At 38.7% G+C, this 15,856-nt stretch overlaps 1 protein-coding gene across 5 annotated transcripts in view; it reads left to right on the top strand.

Annotated features, from left to right (window-relative positions):
- The window catches only part of LOC130929808 (laminin subunit alpha-3-like), a 122,112-nt gene that overhangs the window by 59,805 nt on the left and 46,451 nt on the right, over positions 1-15,856 (top strand). For all 5 annotated transcript variants that reach the window (XM_057857330.1, XM_057857332.1, XM_057857331.1 and 2 more), the window contains exons 34-43: positions 40-244; positions 1,908-2,052; positions 4,179-4,319; positions 4,390-4,551; positions 4,647-4,748; positions 6,351-6,434; positions 6,629-6,859; positions 13,927-14,043; positions 14,895-15,013; positions 15,091-15,171. In XM_057857330.1, the coding sequence (XP_057713313.1) occupies positions 40-244; positions 1,908-2,052; positions 4,179-4,319; positions 4,390-4,551; positions 4,647-4,748; positions 6,351-6,434; positions 6,629-6,859; positions 13,927-14,043; positions 14,895-15,013; positions 15,091-15,171 (1,387 nt within the window). The remainder of the gene's footprint in view (positions 1-39; positions 245-1,907; positions 2,053-4,178; positions 4,320-4,389; positions 4,552-4,646; positions 4,749-6,350; positions 6,435-6,628; positions 6,860-13,926; positions 14,044-14,894; positions 15,014-15,090; positions 15,172-15,856) is intronic.

The following is a 15,856-nucleotide window of genomic DNA, read 5'->3' on the forward strand; positions in this document are numbered from 1 at the left end:
ACGATCTGCATTTATAAAGAGCGAGTATTTGTCTTCCAGCGTGTGAGTGCGGCCGCCGACTGTGCGATGAGGTGACTGGTCGTTGCGTGTGCCCGCCTCAGACGGTCAGGCCGACCTGTGACGTGTGTCAGAACCAGACATTTAGTTTTCATCCTCTGCTGGGCTGCGAGGGCTGTGACTGTTCTGGGAAAGGCCTGCGAGCTGATGCTGGGCCCGCATGCGACCGTGTCACTGGACAGTGCAGGTGAATGCAAACTGATACAGTGATCCCTCGTTTTTTTGCGGTTAATGGGGACCAGAACCTGCCGCGATCAGTGTTGTTAATAACAGCGTTACAATATAACGGCGTTACTAACAACGTTATTTTTTTCAGTTGTGAGTAATCTTAATTAATTACTTTTCTCATCTTGGCAACGGCGTTACCGTTACTGAGGATGGAAAGGCGTGCGTTACTATGCGTTACTATACTGGTTGAATGACGTGAGAAAAGTCTGAGGGAGACATACTCACCGAGACGACAGAGCAGAGCAGGAGGGGGGAGGAGGCAAAAAAAGTTGTGACGCCAAGCAAACGCGATGCTAGGTGCCTCCGATAATACCTGACTGTAGCCGATAGCCTATAAACGACGCCCACGATATGGTCGATATGGTAGACATGGTAAACATCACATATATATAGAACTAGATGCGAAATGATAGACACGGTGGCGTTAGCAACATGTACAGTATAGGAACTAGATGCGTTAGTAAACAGCCGCCATTTTAAAGCAGTAGACTTCTTAGGAAGGCTCTGTTGTAGAGAACCTTCCTTGCGGACCTAAGGAACTTTTTATCTAAAATACTCCTAAATTGGCAAAATCTTGACTTGAATCTATCTTTAAATGATGAAACCGTTTTAAAACTTACATATGTCAAAAGTTGACAGAGGGGAACTAATGCAATAATGGGATCAATTTTAACAATTTTTAACGTTTGATTCAGGATAAAGGGTAAATTTGGGTAAAGAATTGGGCTAGGGCAAATTGTCCCAAAAACCCAATTTTTTGGGGGGAGGAAAAAAAAACAAAAAAACATGAAGATTATCACCAGTTACTTTGCCAAGTAACTAATTACTCTTATATTCAGGTAACTTAATTACTAACACAATTACTTTTTGGGAGAAGTAATTTGTAACTGTAATGATTTACTTTTTTAAAGTAAGATTAAGAACACTGGCCGCGATAAGAAAAGCCGCGAAGTATTGTATTCAGATTTAGTGTTGGAAAGAGATACATATAAAACATGTTTTTTTCACCTTTTTTTAACCAAAATATATTTTAAAAAAAAACTTCTATGTGTATAATGTATATATGTTTTAATAAGTTGTTTTAAGTTTTAAACATTTTACTGACCCACCAAATTATTTTAAAACAAGACTGAAGTAGAAAAATGCTTGGCTTTATTGCGCCTTCATTGAGTGAGTCCACTCAAATCAGCTCAAGTTGCTTACTCACACACAATGAGTTTCCACAGCAACTGTTTAACAAGTTAAACGATTATTGACGCATGTGGAGCTTTGAAGTTCATGTCTCTGGCAAGATCAAGCCCAAACGTCTGTCAATCATCGTTAACTTTAATAAGCAACTGCACTGCCTGACCAACAAAGAGCAGGAAGAGTGAGTGAGAGTGAGACTATGCGATTGGCTCGGGACAGCTCATCAGTATTTATTTTTTAATTGGAAAAAATAAATCTGCGATCGACTGAAAGCGCAAAGTTAGAAGCGCAAAGTAGCGAGGGATCACTGTACTTAGCTGTGGGACTCATTATTTTGTCCTCTGGACAATAACTGTATTATTAGATTGTTGTTGTCTTGTAATTCCACTTTAGTATATTTCTAAATATCTGACTTTGCGTTTACCATTGTGTAGCTGCAAACCCCGGATTAGCGGACGGCGGTGTGATCGATGTGCTGCAGGTTATTACCACTTTCCTGATTGTATCCCTTGCGACTGCGAGCAAGGCGGAGTCACACTTGACGTTTGTCACCCCGACACGGGCAGGTGTCTCTGCAAGGTACACTAAATACAGCAAATGCAAATTTGTCTCTTGTGATATGTGAAGTGATATTTCTCTTTGTTAAACCTTGGGTCTGTGACAGATGAATGCCATTTCAAATTTATTTAAATGGTAAAAATGCATTTTAACTATTAATATTTATTTGTATATATATATTAACTATATATAAATGTAAATTGACTTCCGTGCTCGTTCAGGGAACAAATTGAACTTGTGAACGAAGACACCACTATTAATTTACATAATTATTAATATACCTTATGCAGTCTACTGGAAAACCATTTACAGTCATTTTCAGATTATAAGCCACACCTGACTATAAATCACACCCTCCAAATTTGACAAGAAAATATAACTTGTTCATATACTGTATTAGCAGCACTGGACTATAAATTGCAGGTTTTCATATTGTATTATGGGATATTTACACTAAAGGACATGCAGCTCATTAGCCTGTAAAAATCTATAAAACGCACTGGACTTTAAGCCACAGTAGTCGCCTACGGTAATTACGGTAATTGTCACTCTATGATGGACAAAGATAGACTATTTGAAGTAAAGAAATATTTTTTAGAATAAACAAATAAGCTGTTATTCCAAGTCAACCTATTTCACTTGAATTTTGATAGAAAACAAACAAACAAACAAACAAACAAACAAAAATCAAGTTAGTGCCTTAAACTCACAATTATAGGTAACCTGGACTTCTGTCAAGCCGTCTGAACTCAATTTAAGTAAACTGGACTTTTTATAAGTAGTCTGTACTCAAAAAAGTAAGTATACTCGACTTAAGTAGTCTGAACTCAACATTTAATTAAACTGAACTTGAGTTTAACTACACTGATAATAAATCATTCCAGGCATGATTCGAACCTAGGTTATCTCAATTACAGCAGTGTGTTGACAACTTGCCAGGGGTAGGAAAACTATTCGACAGAGGGCCACAATGGCATTTTATCAAGTTAACAGTGTTAACCAAATAAATTCAAGATAAAAAGTTACTCAAGAAAACCTAAGAATTTAAGTTGTGTGTACTTAAAATCTTAAATTAGCATGATCTTAACAAAGTTTTATGTTTACATTGATTGTGGTTAGGGCTAGGGTTGTTCCGATCATGTTTTTTTGCTCCCGATCCGATCCAGATCGTTTTAGTTTGAGTATCTGCCGATCCCCATATTTCCCGATCCGATTTTTTTGCTCCCGATTCAATTCCAATCATTCCCGATAATTTTTCCCGATCAGATACATTTTGGCAATACATTAAGAAAAAAATGAATAAAACACGGACGAATATATACATTCAACATACAGTACATAAGTACTGTATTTGTTTATTATGACAATAAATCCTCAAGATGGCATTTACATTACTAACATACTTTCTGTGAGAGGGATCCACGCATAGAAAGACTTGTGACTTTGTATATTGTGACTAAATATTGCCATCTAGTGTATTTGTTGAGCTCTCAGTAAATGATACTGTAGCCATGCCCAAATGCATGATGGGAAGTGGAACCATGACTGTGCGTAGTGCTACCAATTGATATATCTTCTCTGGGAAATAACATAAGGTGGTAAGAAAAAGATCAATTGCTACCTTGCTTCCCCACATTGCTTCCCATGATATTTCTAATCGTAGGGAGAGGGATTGTAAGGCTTTAGCCACTTAAAAAAGGCTCCAAAGGCTGCTAAAATTCACTCTACTCATTTTACGCTGCCTTTTATCTCTCTATATTGGTAAAGGGGCGCCATTACAGATTGAGCGCGACAATGCGTGAGTGGGTCGTGCAATGCATGCATTAATTGCGTTAAATATTTTAACGTGATACATTTTTTAAAAAATTAATTACCGCCGTTATCAGGATAAATTTGACAACCCTACCTTAAGCCTAAACTAAAGACTCTGGATGAGTGTAACTTATTATGTCTGTAACGTTAAATACAATTAGAAAACGATTTAATTAAAATATATATACATATTAAAAAAAGGCATGGCTGATATTTTTTGCCGATTCCGATACTTTGAAAATGATGTGATTGGGACATCTCTAGTTAGGGCTTATTGCTGTATAACATGCTGGAGTACTTGCTTTACTCTCTGTATCTCGCGTGTATGTTTGTAGAAAAATGTCGACGGCATCAGGTGCGATACATGCCGGGACGGCTCCTTCTACTTTGACCCGTCCAACACTGACGGCTGCACTGGCTGCTTTTGCTTTGGAGCCACCGACAAGTGTCACAGCTCTAGCAAACGCAGAGGCAAGGTAGGTGTCATGACTTGATGCGGGATTGAATTATATCTTCCTCATTCCTCTCCATTTTAACTGTTGTTAGTTTGTGGATATGCGTGGCTGGAAGTTGGAAAGTTCGGATCGCAGAGAGATTCCGTCAGTGTTGAATGTGGCCAGTAACACCATGGTAGCAGATGTCCAGGAGCTTCCATCTTCAATTCAAGCCTTACACTGGGTGGCCCCGGCCTCATACCACGGAGACAGGGTGAGTTAAGGATGCAGTCACTTAATGGTATATCGACATGAAAGCAATACTTTAACATGTACTGTATATAATCTTTCTTCCTCCCATCGTCCTAGGTGTCGTCTTATGGGGGTTTCCTCACCTACCAGGCCAAATCCTTTGGGATTCCCAGTGAAGGAATGATTCTTATGGACAGAACTCCAGATGTCTTACTGACTGTATGATTGTAAAATTCCATTTTACAGTTATTCTTTAATCCTTTATAGGGCACTCATTGAAGTCATTGGCTCCCATTGACGAAGCATGAACAAGATGTCTCTCGCCGTCAATGGCACTGAAACATAAGCATGCACAGTCAATATTCCCAGTTTAAATGAATTGGGTGTCTGTTGTTGTCAATGGCTGGCAATGAGTTAATAAGAATTGTTTTATTTATTTATTTATTTTTTTAATGTTTAAACTTAGTTTCTTTTTTCTTTTTTTATACATTTTTTTCTATTTAAAATAACAACACATTTTTATTTTTTATTTTTACAAAACAGCTTAAATCGAAATGATATAACTGCAATTTTTGTCTTTATTTATTTTAAAAAAAGTTTGTTAATTAAAAGAAATAGTAACAAAAAAGGGAATTTTTAAACATACAGTTTATCAGTAAAGTGAGTACACCCCTCACATTTCTGCAGATATTTAAGTATATCTTTTCATGGGACAACACTGACAAAATGACACTTTGACACAATGAAAAGTTGTCTGTTGCAGCTTATATAATAGAGTTAATTTATTTTCCCCTCAAAATAACTCAAAATATAGCCATTAATATCCAAACCCCCTGGCAACAAAAGTGAGTACATCCCTTAGAAACTACGTACATCCCTAAATGTCCAAATTGAGTACTGCTTGTCATTTTCCCTCCAAAATGTCATGTGACTCGTTACAGTAGTGCTGTCAGCATTGCTGCAGAGATTGAAGAGGTGGGGGGGTCAGCCTGTTAGTGCTCAGACCTTACGCCGCACTCTAAATCAAATTGGTGTGCATGGCTGTCAGGCATGTACGTAGTTTCTAAGAGGTGTACTCACTTTTGTTGCCAGGGGTTTAGATATTAATGGCTATATTTTGAGTTATTTTGAGGGGAAAATAAATTAACTCTATTATATAAGCTGCACACAGACTACTTTTCATTGTGCCAAAGTGTCATTTTGTCAGTGTTGTGTCATGAAAAGATATACCTAAATATATGCAGAAATGCGAGGGGTGTACTCACTTTTGTGATACACTGTATTTGTTTTTAATACTTTTTTTCATTATTTACCAACTTAAGAGTGTTATTGCAGGCCATAACTGCAGTGTGTTTCTGATTATATTCATTCTAAATTTGTTTCTATTGTAATTTTATGAATTTATATTTGTATTTATTGTGATGAATAATAAAACTAATAATTATAATTTAGACCTGGCTCCAAGTTATGAGAGCGGCCGTGGCGCAGTTGGTAGCTAGAGATGTCCAGGGATCAAAGTGTCAGCGGTCCAATTCCTGCATATGACTGCCCACTCTCGAAGTGTCCTCGGCTAAACACTGAACCCTACTTTGGGTGGGAGTGACTGCCATGGCAGCAGCCCCTTTGGTGTATGAAATGATAAAAATGCGTTGAAGATGTGTCCACAAAAAGGCCATACTCCTACACAACCAAATGTTAATATTGTGGCGCCAGGTCTTTGGAGCTATATTTTTAAATTACAAAAAAATAGTCACTTGCCATATAAAGGGTTAATGATAAATAAAATATCTCATTTACACACCTCCTGTGTTTTCACTCCAGGGCAAGGACATGACACTTATCCATTTAGCTCCTCAAGTCCAGTTGCCGGACAAACTATATCAAGGCCGAGTCCAGCTTGTAGAGGTACGTAAGTGCAACAAATGTGGCTAAAAATTCATGCAAATTCAAAACAAGAAGAATCATGTTGATGTTTCAAATTTTAGGAAATAGAAAATGATCATCAAATTAGGTTTTAATCTAAATCTGGGTTAGGGATTTGGCAATGTCTCAATACTGTTATTCAAGTGCCCAGCTCACCCATGATTTGCTATCCACAGAGAAACTGGCGCCACGCTGGTACAAACAGGCCCGTTTCCAGGGAACAGCTTATGATGGTCCTTGCAAGTCTGTCACGTCTGCGGATCCGAGCCTTGTACTTTACGCAGAGTCAGCGGCTTAGTCTGGGCCAGGTCGGCATGGAGGAGGCCACTGACACGGGGACCGGAGGTCCTGGTAACACCGTGGAAGTCTGCTCATGCCCACCTCAGTTCGCCGGAGACTCCTGCGAAGTGAGTTTGATATATCTCCATACAAGTGGAGCCATGTCTTCTATATTCTGTAAGTGAAGGGAAAAAATGCATTCATTTCCAACCATTACATTTTTAGCCACTCTACTGAAATGCTAAGACACTTGGGTCTAAAGTTGAAAAATATTTTCATTTGTCCTTAATGTTCTTTTGAAGAGTGTTTCAAAACTGCAAAGATATCTGGAATTAATCAGAATTGTTTAAAGTAATTAAATGTGAGAAAATTCAAGATCATAAAATCTGAGAAAATTGCCAAAGATGTAAAAGACAGAATATTTGCGTTTAATTAGTGTTGCACCGATACCATTTTTTGGCCCCGATACCGATACCTGGCTGTGCAGTATCGGCCAATACCATACCGATACCAGTTTGTTTGAAATTTATATACCTGCTATGGGTGACAATAGTTATACTTTTTGCTCTCAAAGGCCAAAATACTGCTAAATTAGTGAAATTAAAACATGTGTAATACTAGACCAACAGTAAGAGAGTAAAAATACAATAACTGAATAATGAATAAACTTTTTTTAAACCCATGAGTTTTGGCTCTCAAAGGCCAAACAGTGCAACTTCTGTGAAATTATAAGTAATAATTATTGACCACAGCATCCTGTCTCTCTATTAGCCTCCCATGTCTGTGCACCAGCAGCAACACACACTTAGCCACTTAGCTTAGCTTACTTTGCTTACTTCTACCGCACTTTTGAATAGGCTTGCCACCCATCCGTTGAAATAAGGAATCGTTCCGAATTGGGAATTAAAAGTTGCGTTCCGTATTGAACCAAAACTGAATATATGTAAATAGATACATTTTCTATGCATTTTAGGAGTTTTGGGGAGGTACCGTTTTTTCATCGCCTGGCTTTGGGCGCGAGGGGGGGGCGTCCCTTATTTATATTTCTAAAAGGTGGCAACCCTACTTTTGAAACAGGTCTCAAATTACTATTTCTTTCAGTAAAAGACAATAAAAGTAAAGTAGACGAAGTGAGATTGCGAGGGTTTGTTGCTCTGGTCCTGCCACCTTTCACTTTGAAGCAGTTGCTGCTGTTGTAGCCTCAAACTCTGTGTTCGTACACGTTTCGTCTTCAAATGTTTTATCAGGTCCGAGGTATTAGAACCGGCCGATTTAACTCCACCTGTCGTAACTTTCAGGCCGCAAATATTGCATGCAGCCATTGTACTCAAAGGAGATTATAAGATGAAATATTTCCAGATCGCCAACATTTTCCTCTCGTAGTTTGTTTTTCCTACATATGAAATAGCTTCCTCGGCATTGGTTAAGAGTGGCTAGTGGCCCGCTCTCATTGGTCTGGAGCATGCCAATAGCGATAGCTGCTTAGCATGCAAAGTGATCATGTGTCATCACACAACAGAGAGTGTAGTGAGCGTCAGGAGAAAAAAAGGCTGCGGTCAAGTGTTATAATACTGGACCGGTAAATGGTATCAGCGCCCTCTTTGTTGGTACTTGCCGATACCGATACAACAATTTTGGGCTGGATCAGGCCCCCCTGCCAATACTGGTATCGGTATCTTTAACCATAATCCTTCTTTTAAACAAACTGACCTTCATTTTGATTATTTATTGAAAATCAGCAGCACCACCTTGTTGCCTGGGGTATTGAATTTAGCAGCTGATATCTGTAAACGTGGTGAAAGCAGCTTAAACATGATCAACTTTAGGATATTTTGTTTTAACAGTAATCTCCACGCTTATGAAAGGTGTTACAAAAGCATGCTCAAACACAACTTTAGGATGAAAATTTTGAAGTTAAAGTTTCTGAAGTGAAGAGTTTATTCATATATCATATACTTATATATGAAGTGAGAGTTTATTTTTACATTATGTATATATATATATATATATATATATATTAGGGCTGTCAAATGATTAAAATTTTTAATCGAGTTAATTACAGCTTAAAAATTAATTAATCGTAATTAATCGCAATTAATCGCAATTCAAACCATCTATAAAATATGCCATATTTTTCTGTAAATTATATATATATTCTGTAAAATAATTTGTTGGAATGGAAAGATAAGACACAAGATTGATGTATACATTCAACATACGGTACATAAGGACTGTAGTGGGCATTTCACTCTACTGTCATTTAAATCTGTCTATGCTGTCCTCACTCCGAAGCGTCTACTTTTTCCAAAGCTAGACAGCTAGTGAACGATGCCTTAATAATCAGACTTCTTCCTTTTTCATCTGATTTATTAATAAAATGGCCTCAAACCACTGTCCTCTTTAGACCGTAGTGAAACTACAAAAAAAAGTACACAAGCATTGCATTAGCAACAACGTTAGCTTAGCACGCTATACAGGTTCACTAAACATAAACAAAAAGCGTCTCATACAAAAAATATAACATTTCGCTTACTAACATAATATGTACATTCTTTACAACAACCATACTTATGGACAAATCTTGTCCAAGGATCATATAAGCACAACATTACAACGTAGGCGTCAGCCCGAGACATCGTGCAGCCATAATGAACTGGCAAGAAAGCAATAAACCATGTCGCAAAGCGACCACAAGAGTTCGCTGTTAGACAGCATAAAAAACCTTGCTGTAAAACTTACCAAAAGGCAGAATACTGTCTGAGCAGGACATGTGCGTTAATTGCGTCAAATATTTTAACGTGATTAATTAAAAAAATGAATTACCGCGCGTTAACGCGATAATTTTGACAGCCCTAATATATATATATTCATATAAACAGGGGTGCACATAAGTGGTCCTCATGCGCGCATGCGTACTGGACGTAGAAAAACGCGCTGGCCCTCAACGGCTTCCATACGCTTTTGCGTACCGATGGCTGACCACTGTATTTGCGGCGGACACGAGAAAATCACTTCTCAAAACGTCAAAGAGGCAGGCCCCACTGAGTAATTATTTCCGTGTTCCCCCACCCCCGTCAAAAGACAGACGACAGAGACGTCACCGGAGCTATCGGAAAAAAAGGACTTTTGGTGAAAAGTGGCTGGAGGAGGTACCATGGCTAGAAGCAAATTATGCTCGCATGAAAATGTGGTGCTAAATTTGCCGTGAGAATCCCGATGTCGCTGATAAGAGCAGCGCATTTTATGTAGGGTCAAATAATTTCAGCCATCCAAACTTTGAAAAGCACGAAAAAAACAGAGCATGTGGCGATGTCAGACAGGACCCCACTCACCCTATGGACAAGTGGCGGAAAAAAGTTAATGATAAACAGCACCATGCCCTGACAAATGTGTTTTTGCTCGCATTTCACAAAGCTAAACATGCACGTTCAATGAGCTCTTATGAGGAGGACATCCCACATTTACAAAGGCTTGGAGTTAATGTGGGAGCCGCATAATGCCCTTTATTTTGAATTAGTGCTTTTATGTTTATTTCTTTACATTTCACTTCAAAGTAATGACAATTTTGTTATGCCAGTTGATGTTAATCAAGCGTTGATTGTTAATATAATTAATTAAAGGTAATTGGCTCTAAGTAAAGCTTGTCATAATTTTATCGCATCAGGCGGGTCGGCTCTCAAGCTCAATGAGGACCAAGTCACATCTCCAGGTCCTCCTCTGAGAACCTAGGCAAAAAAAACATGTGCACCCATGCATATAAACGATTTCATTCTGAAATATGCATATTACCACTAGATGGCGTCATATCTCATTTTGACATTGTGCAAGAATCATCTGCTTTTGATGCACGTCTCAGATTTGTTTAGGCTTTGAAAGCAATCTTACGTAGAAAACAATGTGTTTCAGGGTCAAAACTTTCCCTAATATAAAACTTCTGCAACTGCTCAGGAAATTATTTAGCATTGTTAATTTCATGTGCCGAAAGGGGATCTCATACTTTTCAACAAGTATGGTGAAACGGACTAAAGTGAGGCGCACCATACCAACATTTTAGCATATTCATATAAAAAAAAAAAAAAAAAAAAAAAAAAAAGAACAAAATAAATTAACTCATAATTGCAGTTTCTTTGACGACTTTTGTGCATTACCATTTTGATCCTTTTTCCACTTGTCCTCGCTTTCAAACTCCCAGTATTTTCTCCCACTGTGAAAGAACAGGAGTGGATCAAGTTCAGATGATGAGTTGTTGAGTGAAATAGCTTGGTGTTATTTTAGTGGAGCGGGACCTCCTTACAGTTCTTCCAAGGTTGTCCCGACACGCCTGAACTCAGAGTTGCCACCTTTTTGCCCGGCGGCCAAATTCATCAGCTGAGGAGACTTGGGCGGAATGTACTGCTGGAAAATAACCAGCCGGCCTAAACTACGCAGCCTCAGGCGATGATGGGATGAAAATGCACAATCACGCAGACATAATATTAGCCATGATAAAGCTGGGATCACCGCCATGGTTCCAACTCATAAGAACAATCCCAACATTCCTACGTTAAGGACATTGGAGTTTTTGTGTCTAAAATCCTTTTTTTTTTTTTTCTCAATACGTGCATTCCATCTTGTCTGGGTAGCTCTTCATTGAGGTTTTGTGTTTGTTTTCTGTCTCTCAGTGCAGTGTGATAGTTGCTAACACATCTGCCTCGCAGTTTTTGAAGGTCCTGGGTTTGAGTTGCCTCCTTTCCATCCCTTACCCTAATGAGGCTAAGCAGTATTAAAAATGGAGGAATGGCTGAAAATTACGTTAGAGGAAGTTGAGTCTAGATGTTGTGTCTTTGGAAACCTCACCTGACCTCACTGTTACTCATAAACTCCTGTGAGTTTGATTTTGTATGTACTCAATCTCTTGAATGTATGCGTGTGTGTTTGTGTCTGAAAGTCCGACGGACACACCTTAAAGTATGTGTGCGTGCGTGTGTTTGGACAGCGTGATTCAGGTGTGACTCTACTGTCTGATGGTGTTTGACACAATCATAAACCTCCCACACACACGGTTTGCACAGTTCCATTTCAAGTCAAAAAGTGGGAGGCAGATTTACAAACTTGTAATTCTAACACCTCATTTTCATGTAAATATTTGAGCTAACATTTGTGCCACTAGAAATGGAATATAAATTGCCGAACTTGAATAATTGTATTCAAATACTGAACTTTGATTATACAGTTTACAGTGGTTTGAAAAAGTATCTGAACCTTTTGGAATTTCTTGAATTTCTGCATAAAATCACCATCAAATGTGATCTGATCTTTGTCAAAATCACATAGATGAAAAAACAGTGCCTCCTTTAACTAAAACCACCCAAACATTTATAGGTTTTCACATTTTAATGAGGATAGTATGCAAACAATGACAGAAGGGGGAAAATAGGTAAGTGAACCATCACATTTAAGATTGTGTGCTTTTGCAGCAATAAGTTCAACCAGATGCTTCCTGTAGCTGCAGATCAGTCTGGCACATTGATCTGGACTAATCTTGGCCCATTCTTCTCTTCAAAACTGCTGTAGTTCAGTCAGATTCATGGGATGTCTGGCATGAATCGCTGTCTTTAGGTCATTCCGCAGCATCTCAATGGGGTTCAAGTTTGGACTTTGACTTGGCCACTCCAGAATGTTTATTTTGTTCTTCTGAAACCATTCTGAAGTTGATTTACTTCTGTGTTTTGGATCAATCTCTTGTTTCAGCATCCATCCTCTTTTTGCTTCAACTTTCTGACAGACAGCCTCAGGTTTTCCAGCAGAACATCCTGATAAACTTTTGAATTCATTCGACCATTAACGATTGCAAGTTGTCCAGGCCCTGAGGTAGCAAAACAGCCCCAAATCATGATGCTCCCTCCACCATGCTTTACGGTGGGGATGAGTTGTTGATGTTGGTGAGCAATCAATATGAACTATTACGATACTGTACTATAACCTGTTACATGACCATGATAGGCTAAAAAGATGATACAAAAATCATAGAGTTCAGACCAGAAAAATACTATAAAACACACATTCAAAGAGCATGAGTGCCCTCTATTAGAAAAAAACCCAACATTGTTAACTGTAATCGGTATAATGGAGTCATGTGGTTGTCGTTGTGACGTCTCACTGGTGAAACTGAGACCATCACTGTCGGTATCTCTGGCAAAAATAAAGTCAGTATGTAGAATATGGAGGAAAAATGTAACGACTCTCGTGTAGCTCAAGGTAGCGGAGTAAATTAGTGTTTCTTTTTCACAAATCTACTTAAATAAAAGTAAAAAGTATTATGTGGTAAAACTACTCTAAGAAGTACATTTTTCCCCAAAAAGTTACTCAAGTAAATTTAACGAAGGAAATGTAACGTGTTAATACCCACCTCTGTATTCTAGTATATAAAAACAATGTTACAATACATTTTGACTAGAGAGATCTTTCAAAGTGGCGTTGAATATTTGATCTTTGCTGTTAGTATGTGTGTGTGCAGCCATATTCGTGTGTGTGTTTATGAGGAGGGATCGGTAAAGGAACATGAGCATACCTGCATGTGTATGCTTGTGCCCTTCCGTACAGTCAGTGCAGTTACTCAGCTGGCGATAGGGCGTATCCTCATTGTGCTTGTCAGTGCGCGCGTGTGTGTGTTTAAGAGGCTGAAGCAGGGGAAAGTGGAGCATTATATCACACGGACTAAACATCAGGAATGTCAGAAAGCTCCATGGCTCGGGACTGGCACGTCGGAAGGGTTCTGCTCAGGATCGTGCTGTGGGGGTCTCTGCTCGGGCTGTGCTGGGCCGGGAGCAGACCAGGTCGGGAAGGGGTTCCCCGACTCCGCTACGGCAGACATGACAGCAGGTGGAGGTTAAGACACCAGGCGGATCAGAGGGTCGAGTATCCGAGTTTCAGTGAGCAGGGGAGTGATGGGGAACAAGTGGTCCGTTTTCCTTCTGTCAATGATGACTCAGCCAGGAATCAGATTGAGGTAATTAGAGGTCTTAAAGTGTGTTTATTTGTGTGGCAAAAGGACAAAGGCTGCACGATTGGCAGTTAATGTTTAACACACGTCTCTAATGGACCGCTCTGCTCAAAGGGTTTATAAATGTAAATTTGTTGCAATAATAAAGCAACTGGTTGAATTCCAATCTCAATCTGGCTTTTTAAAATGTTTTTAATGGTTTTCTTTTAATAGAAATGTGCACCAGGATACTTCCGAGATGGCAGCAGCGGGCCAAACTTGGGTCGTTGTGTGCGTTGTAACTGTAATGGTCTGGCAGATGAGTGCGAAGATTGGACCGGGAGATGCCTGGTGAGCTCCACGCACTATGCTATTGAGTATTCAATTACATTCAACTCTCTAAATGAAAGCTTCAGAAAATTGATAATGATAAATACCACATCATACGACAACGTTTTAATATTGTAGATTCAACAAATGATTTACCGTACTAACACACTTGTTTATTCATATTTTTACCCTGATTACCGTTTTGATAGATCAACACTTTCAAATATAAAGTGACTGCTTTTGAGCTATGATTCTTGTGTTATTGATTAATTTTTATTTATTTAAAAAAAAAAAAAAGTTTAGTCTATCATTTACCATTACGACAAATAAGGTAAACATTTTGTCATGTAAATACAAATATACTGTAGGTGGCGTTTTATTGTTTATTTTAAAGGTTTGTTCAGTTGTAGAATAGTTGAATTGTCTGTAAATAACAGTTTATTAGAATTGGAGTTTTTTTTTCATTTCAGGTTTTGAAATGGTTTGGATTGAGAGAATACTACAAAAATTGTCGTTTGTGTTGCCAGCTATACATGCCTCCATTTTTTTTTTTTTTCACCACAAATATTTCTTATGACGTCGTGATTTTCTTCTTGTCATTATTCAACTTGAAAGTAGGATGCGTCTGTACACATTTGAACATCCCAACTATCACCATTATGTTATCCTCATGCAAGACCGGGCCTGTATGGTAGCTTTTGCGCCGCCCTTTCTGCGCTGCACATGTCAAACGTTCACCGAGCTCGCACATCAAACGCATTCTCGCTTGCCCATTGTTCCCCCCACCTTGTATGCGTGTGACAATTTACAAACGACTTGATGGTCCAACGGGGGGCAAGAAAAGTTCAATTACCACCTCTTTATATTCTCAGAACTGTCAGTACAACACTGCTGGAGACAGATGTGAATACTGCAAAGAAGGTTACTACGGTATTGCAGCTCAGAGGACGTGCCAAGTGTGCCCTTGCCCTTACAGCACGGCCTCAAACAAGTATGGTTAAAAAATGCCAAATAACAATACTCCTAACCAGCTTAACATTCATTACATAACACATGTCACATTTCTAGCTTTGCAGTAGCTTGCAGAGAGATCTATGGAGAGTTCCAGTGCATTTGCAGAACAGGATACACTGGAGACACATGCGAGAAGTGAGTGAAACCCCTATTTATTGGATGGGGGAAATGTTCCAAATTTCCAACACTTATTATAAGGCTCATAATATCGATGCCTATCAATCTCTCGAATATAACTACCAAATTTCATTCAGAGCTGTTCACTAATAACAGAGGAGTAGCAATTTTAGTGCCCTTACCAAGAAGACCAAGAAGAACAAAGCATGTGAGATCTTGAACACTCCGCTCTACAAAAGGGCAGAAGTTTTATTTAACTTTTATGAGCCACATTTTAAACATTAAAACTTTGCTTAGATTTTGGGTGGAAAAAAAGGTAGTGTAATTAGGGATTGAGTTCCGTGAACCTTTTGAAGTTTAAATTAAATACAACAGAATAGTACTTGAAAAATATACTCTAGTGGTTTTAAAGGGATCCACGGATAGAAAGAGTTGTAGTTGTTAAAAGATAAACATTATTATGTGTTAAAATAATTTCATATTTAAACCCCTCTTGATATTTTCGTTTTTATTCAGTTTGTAAAATTAGTTTTACTAGTAGGTCGCCATTGTTGTTGACGTCGCAGGGTGGTGACGTCACATGGTCACGCTGCCGGCTTCCAGAGTATGACTATAGCGACATAAACGTCTCATCTGTTTAACCCTTTCAATTTGAACCCGAGAGGAACATTAATGAGCCTGACCGCACTGTGGATATTTCACA

This window comes from Corythoichthys intestinalis, chromosome 14 (assembly GCF_030265065.1).
Source record: "Corythoichthys intestinalis isolate RoL2023-P3 chromosome 14, ASM3026506v1, whole genome shotgun sequence".
Taxonomy (NCBI): Eukaryota; Metazoa; Chordata; class Actinopteri; order Syngnathiformes; family Syngnathidae; genus Corythoichthys; species Corythoichthys intestinalis.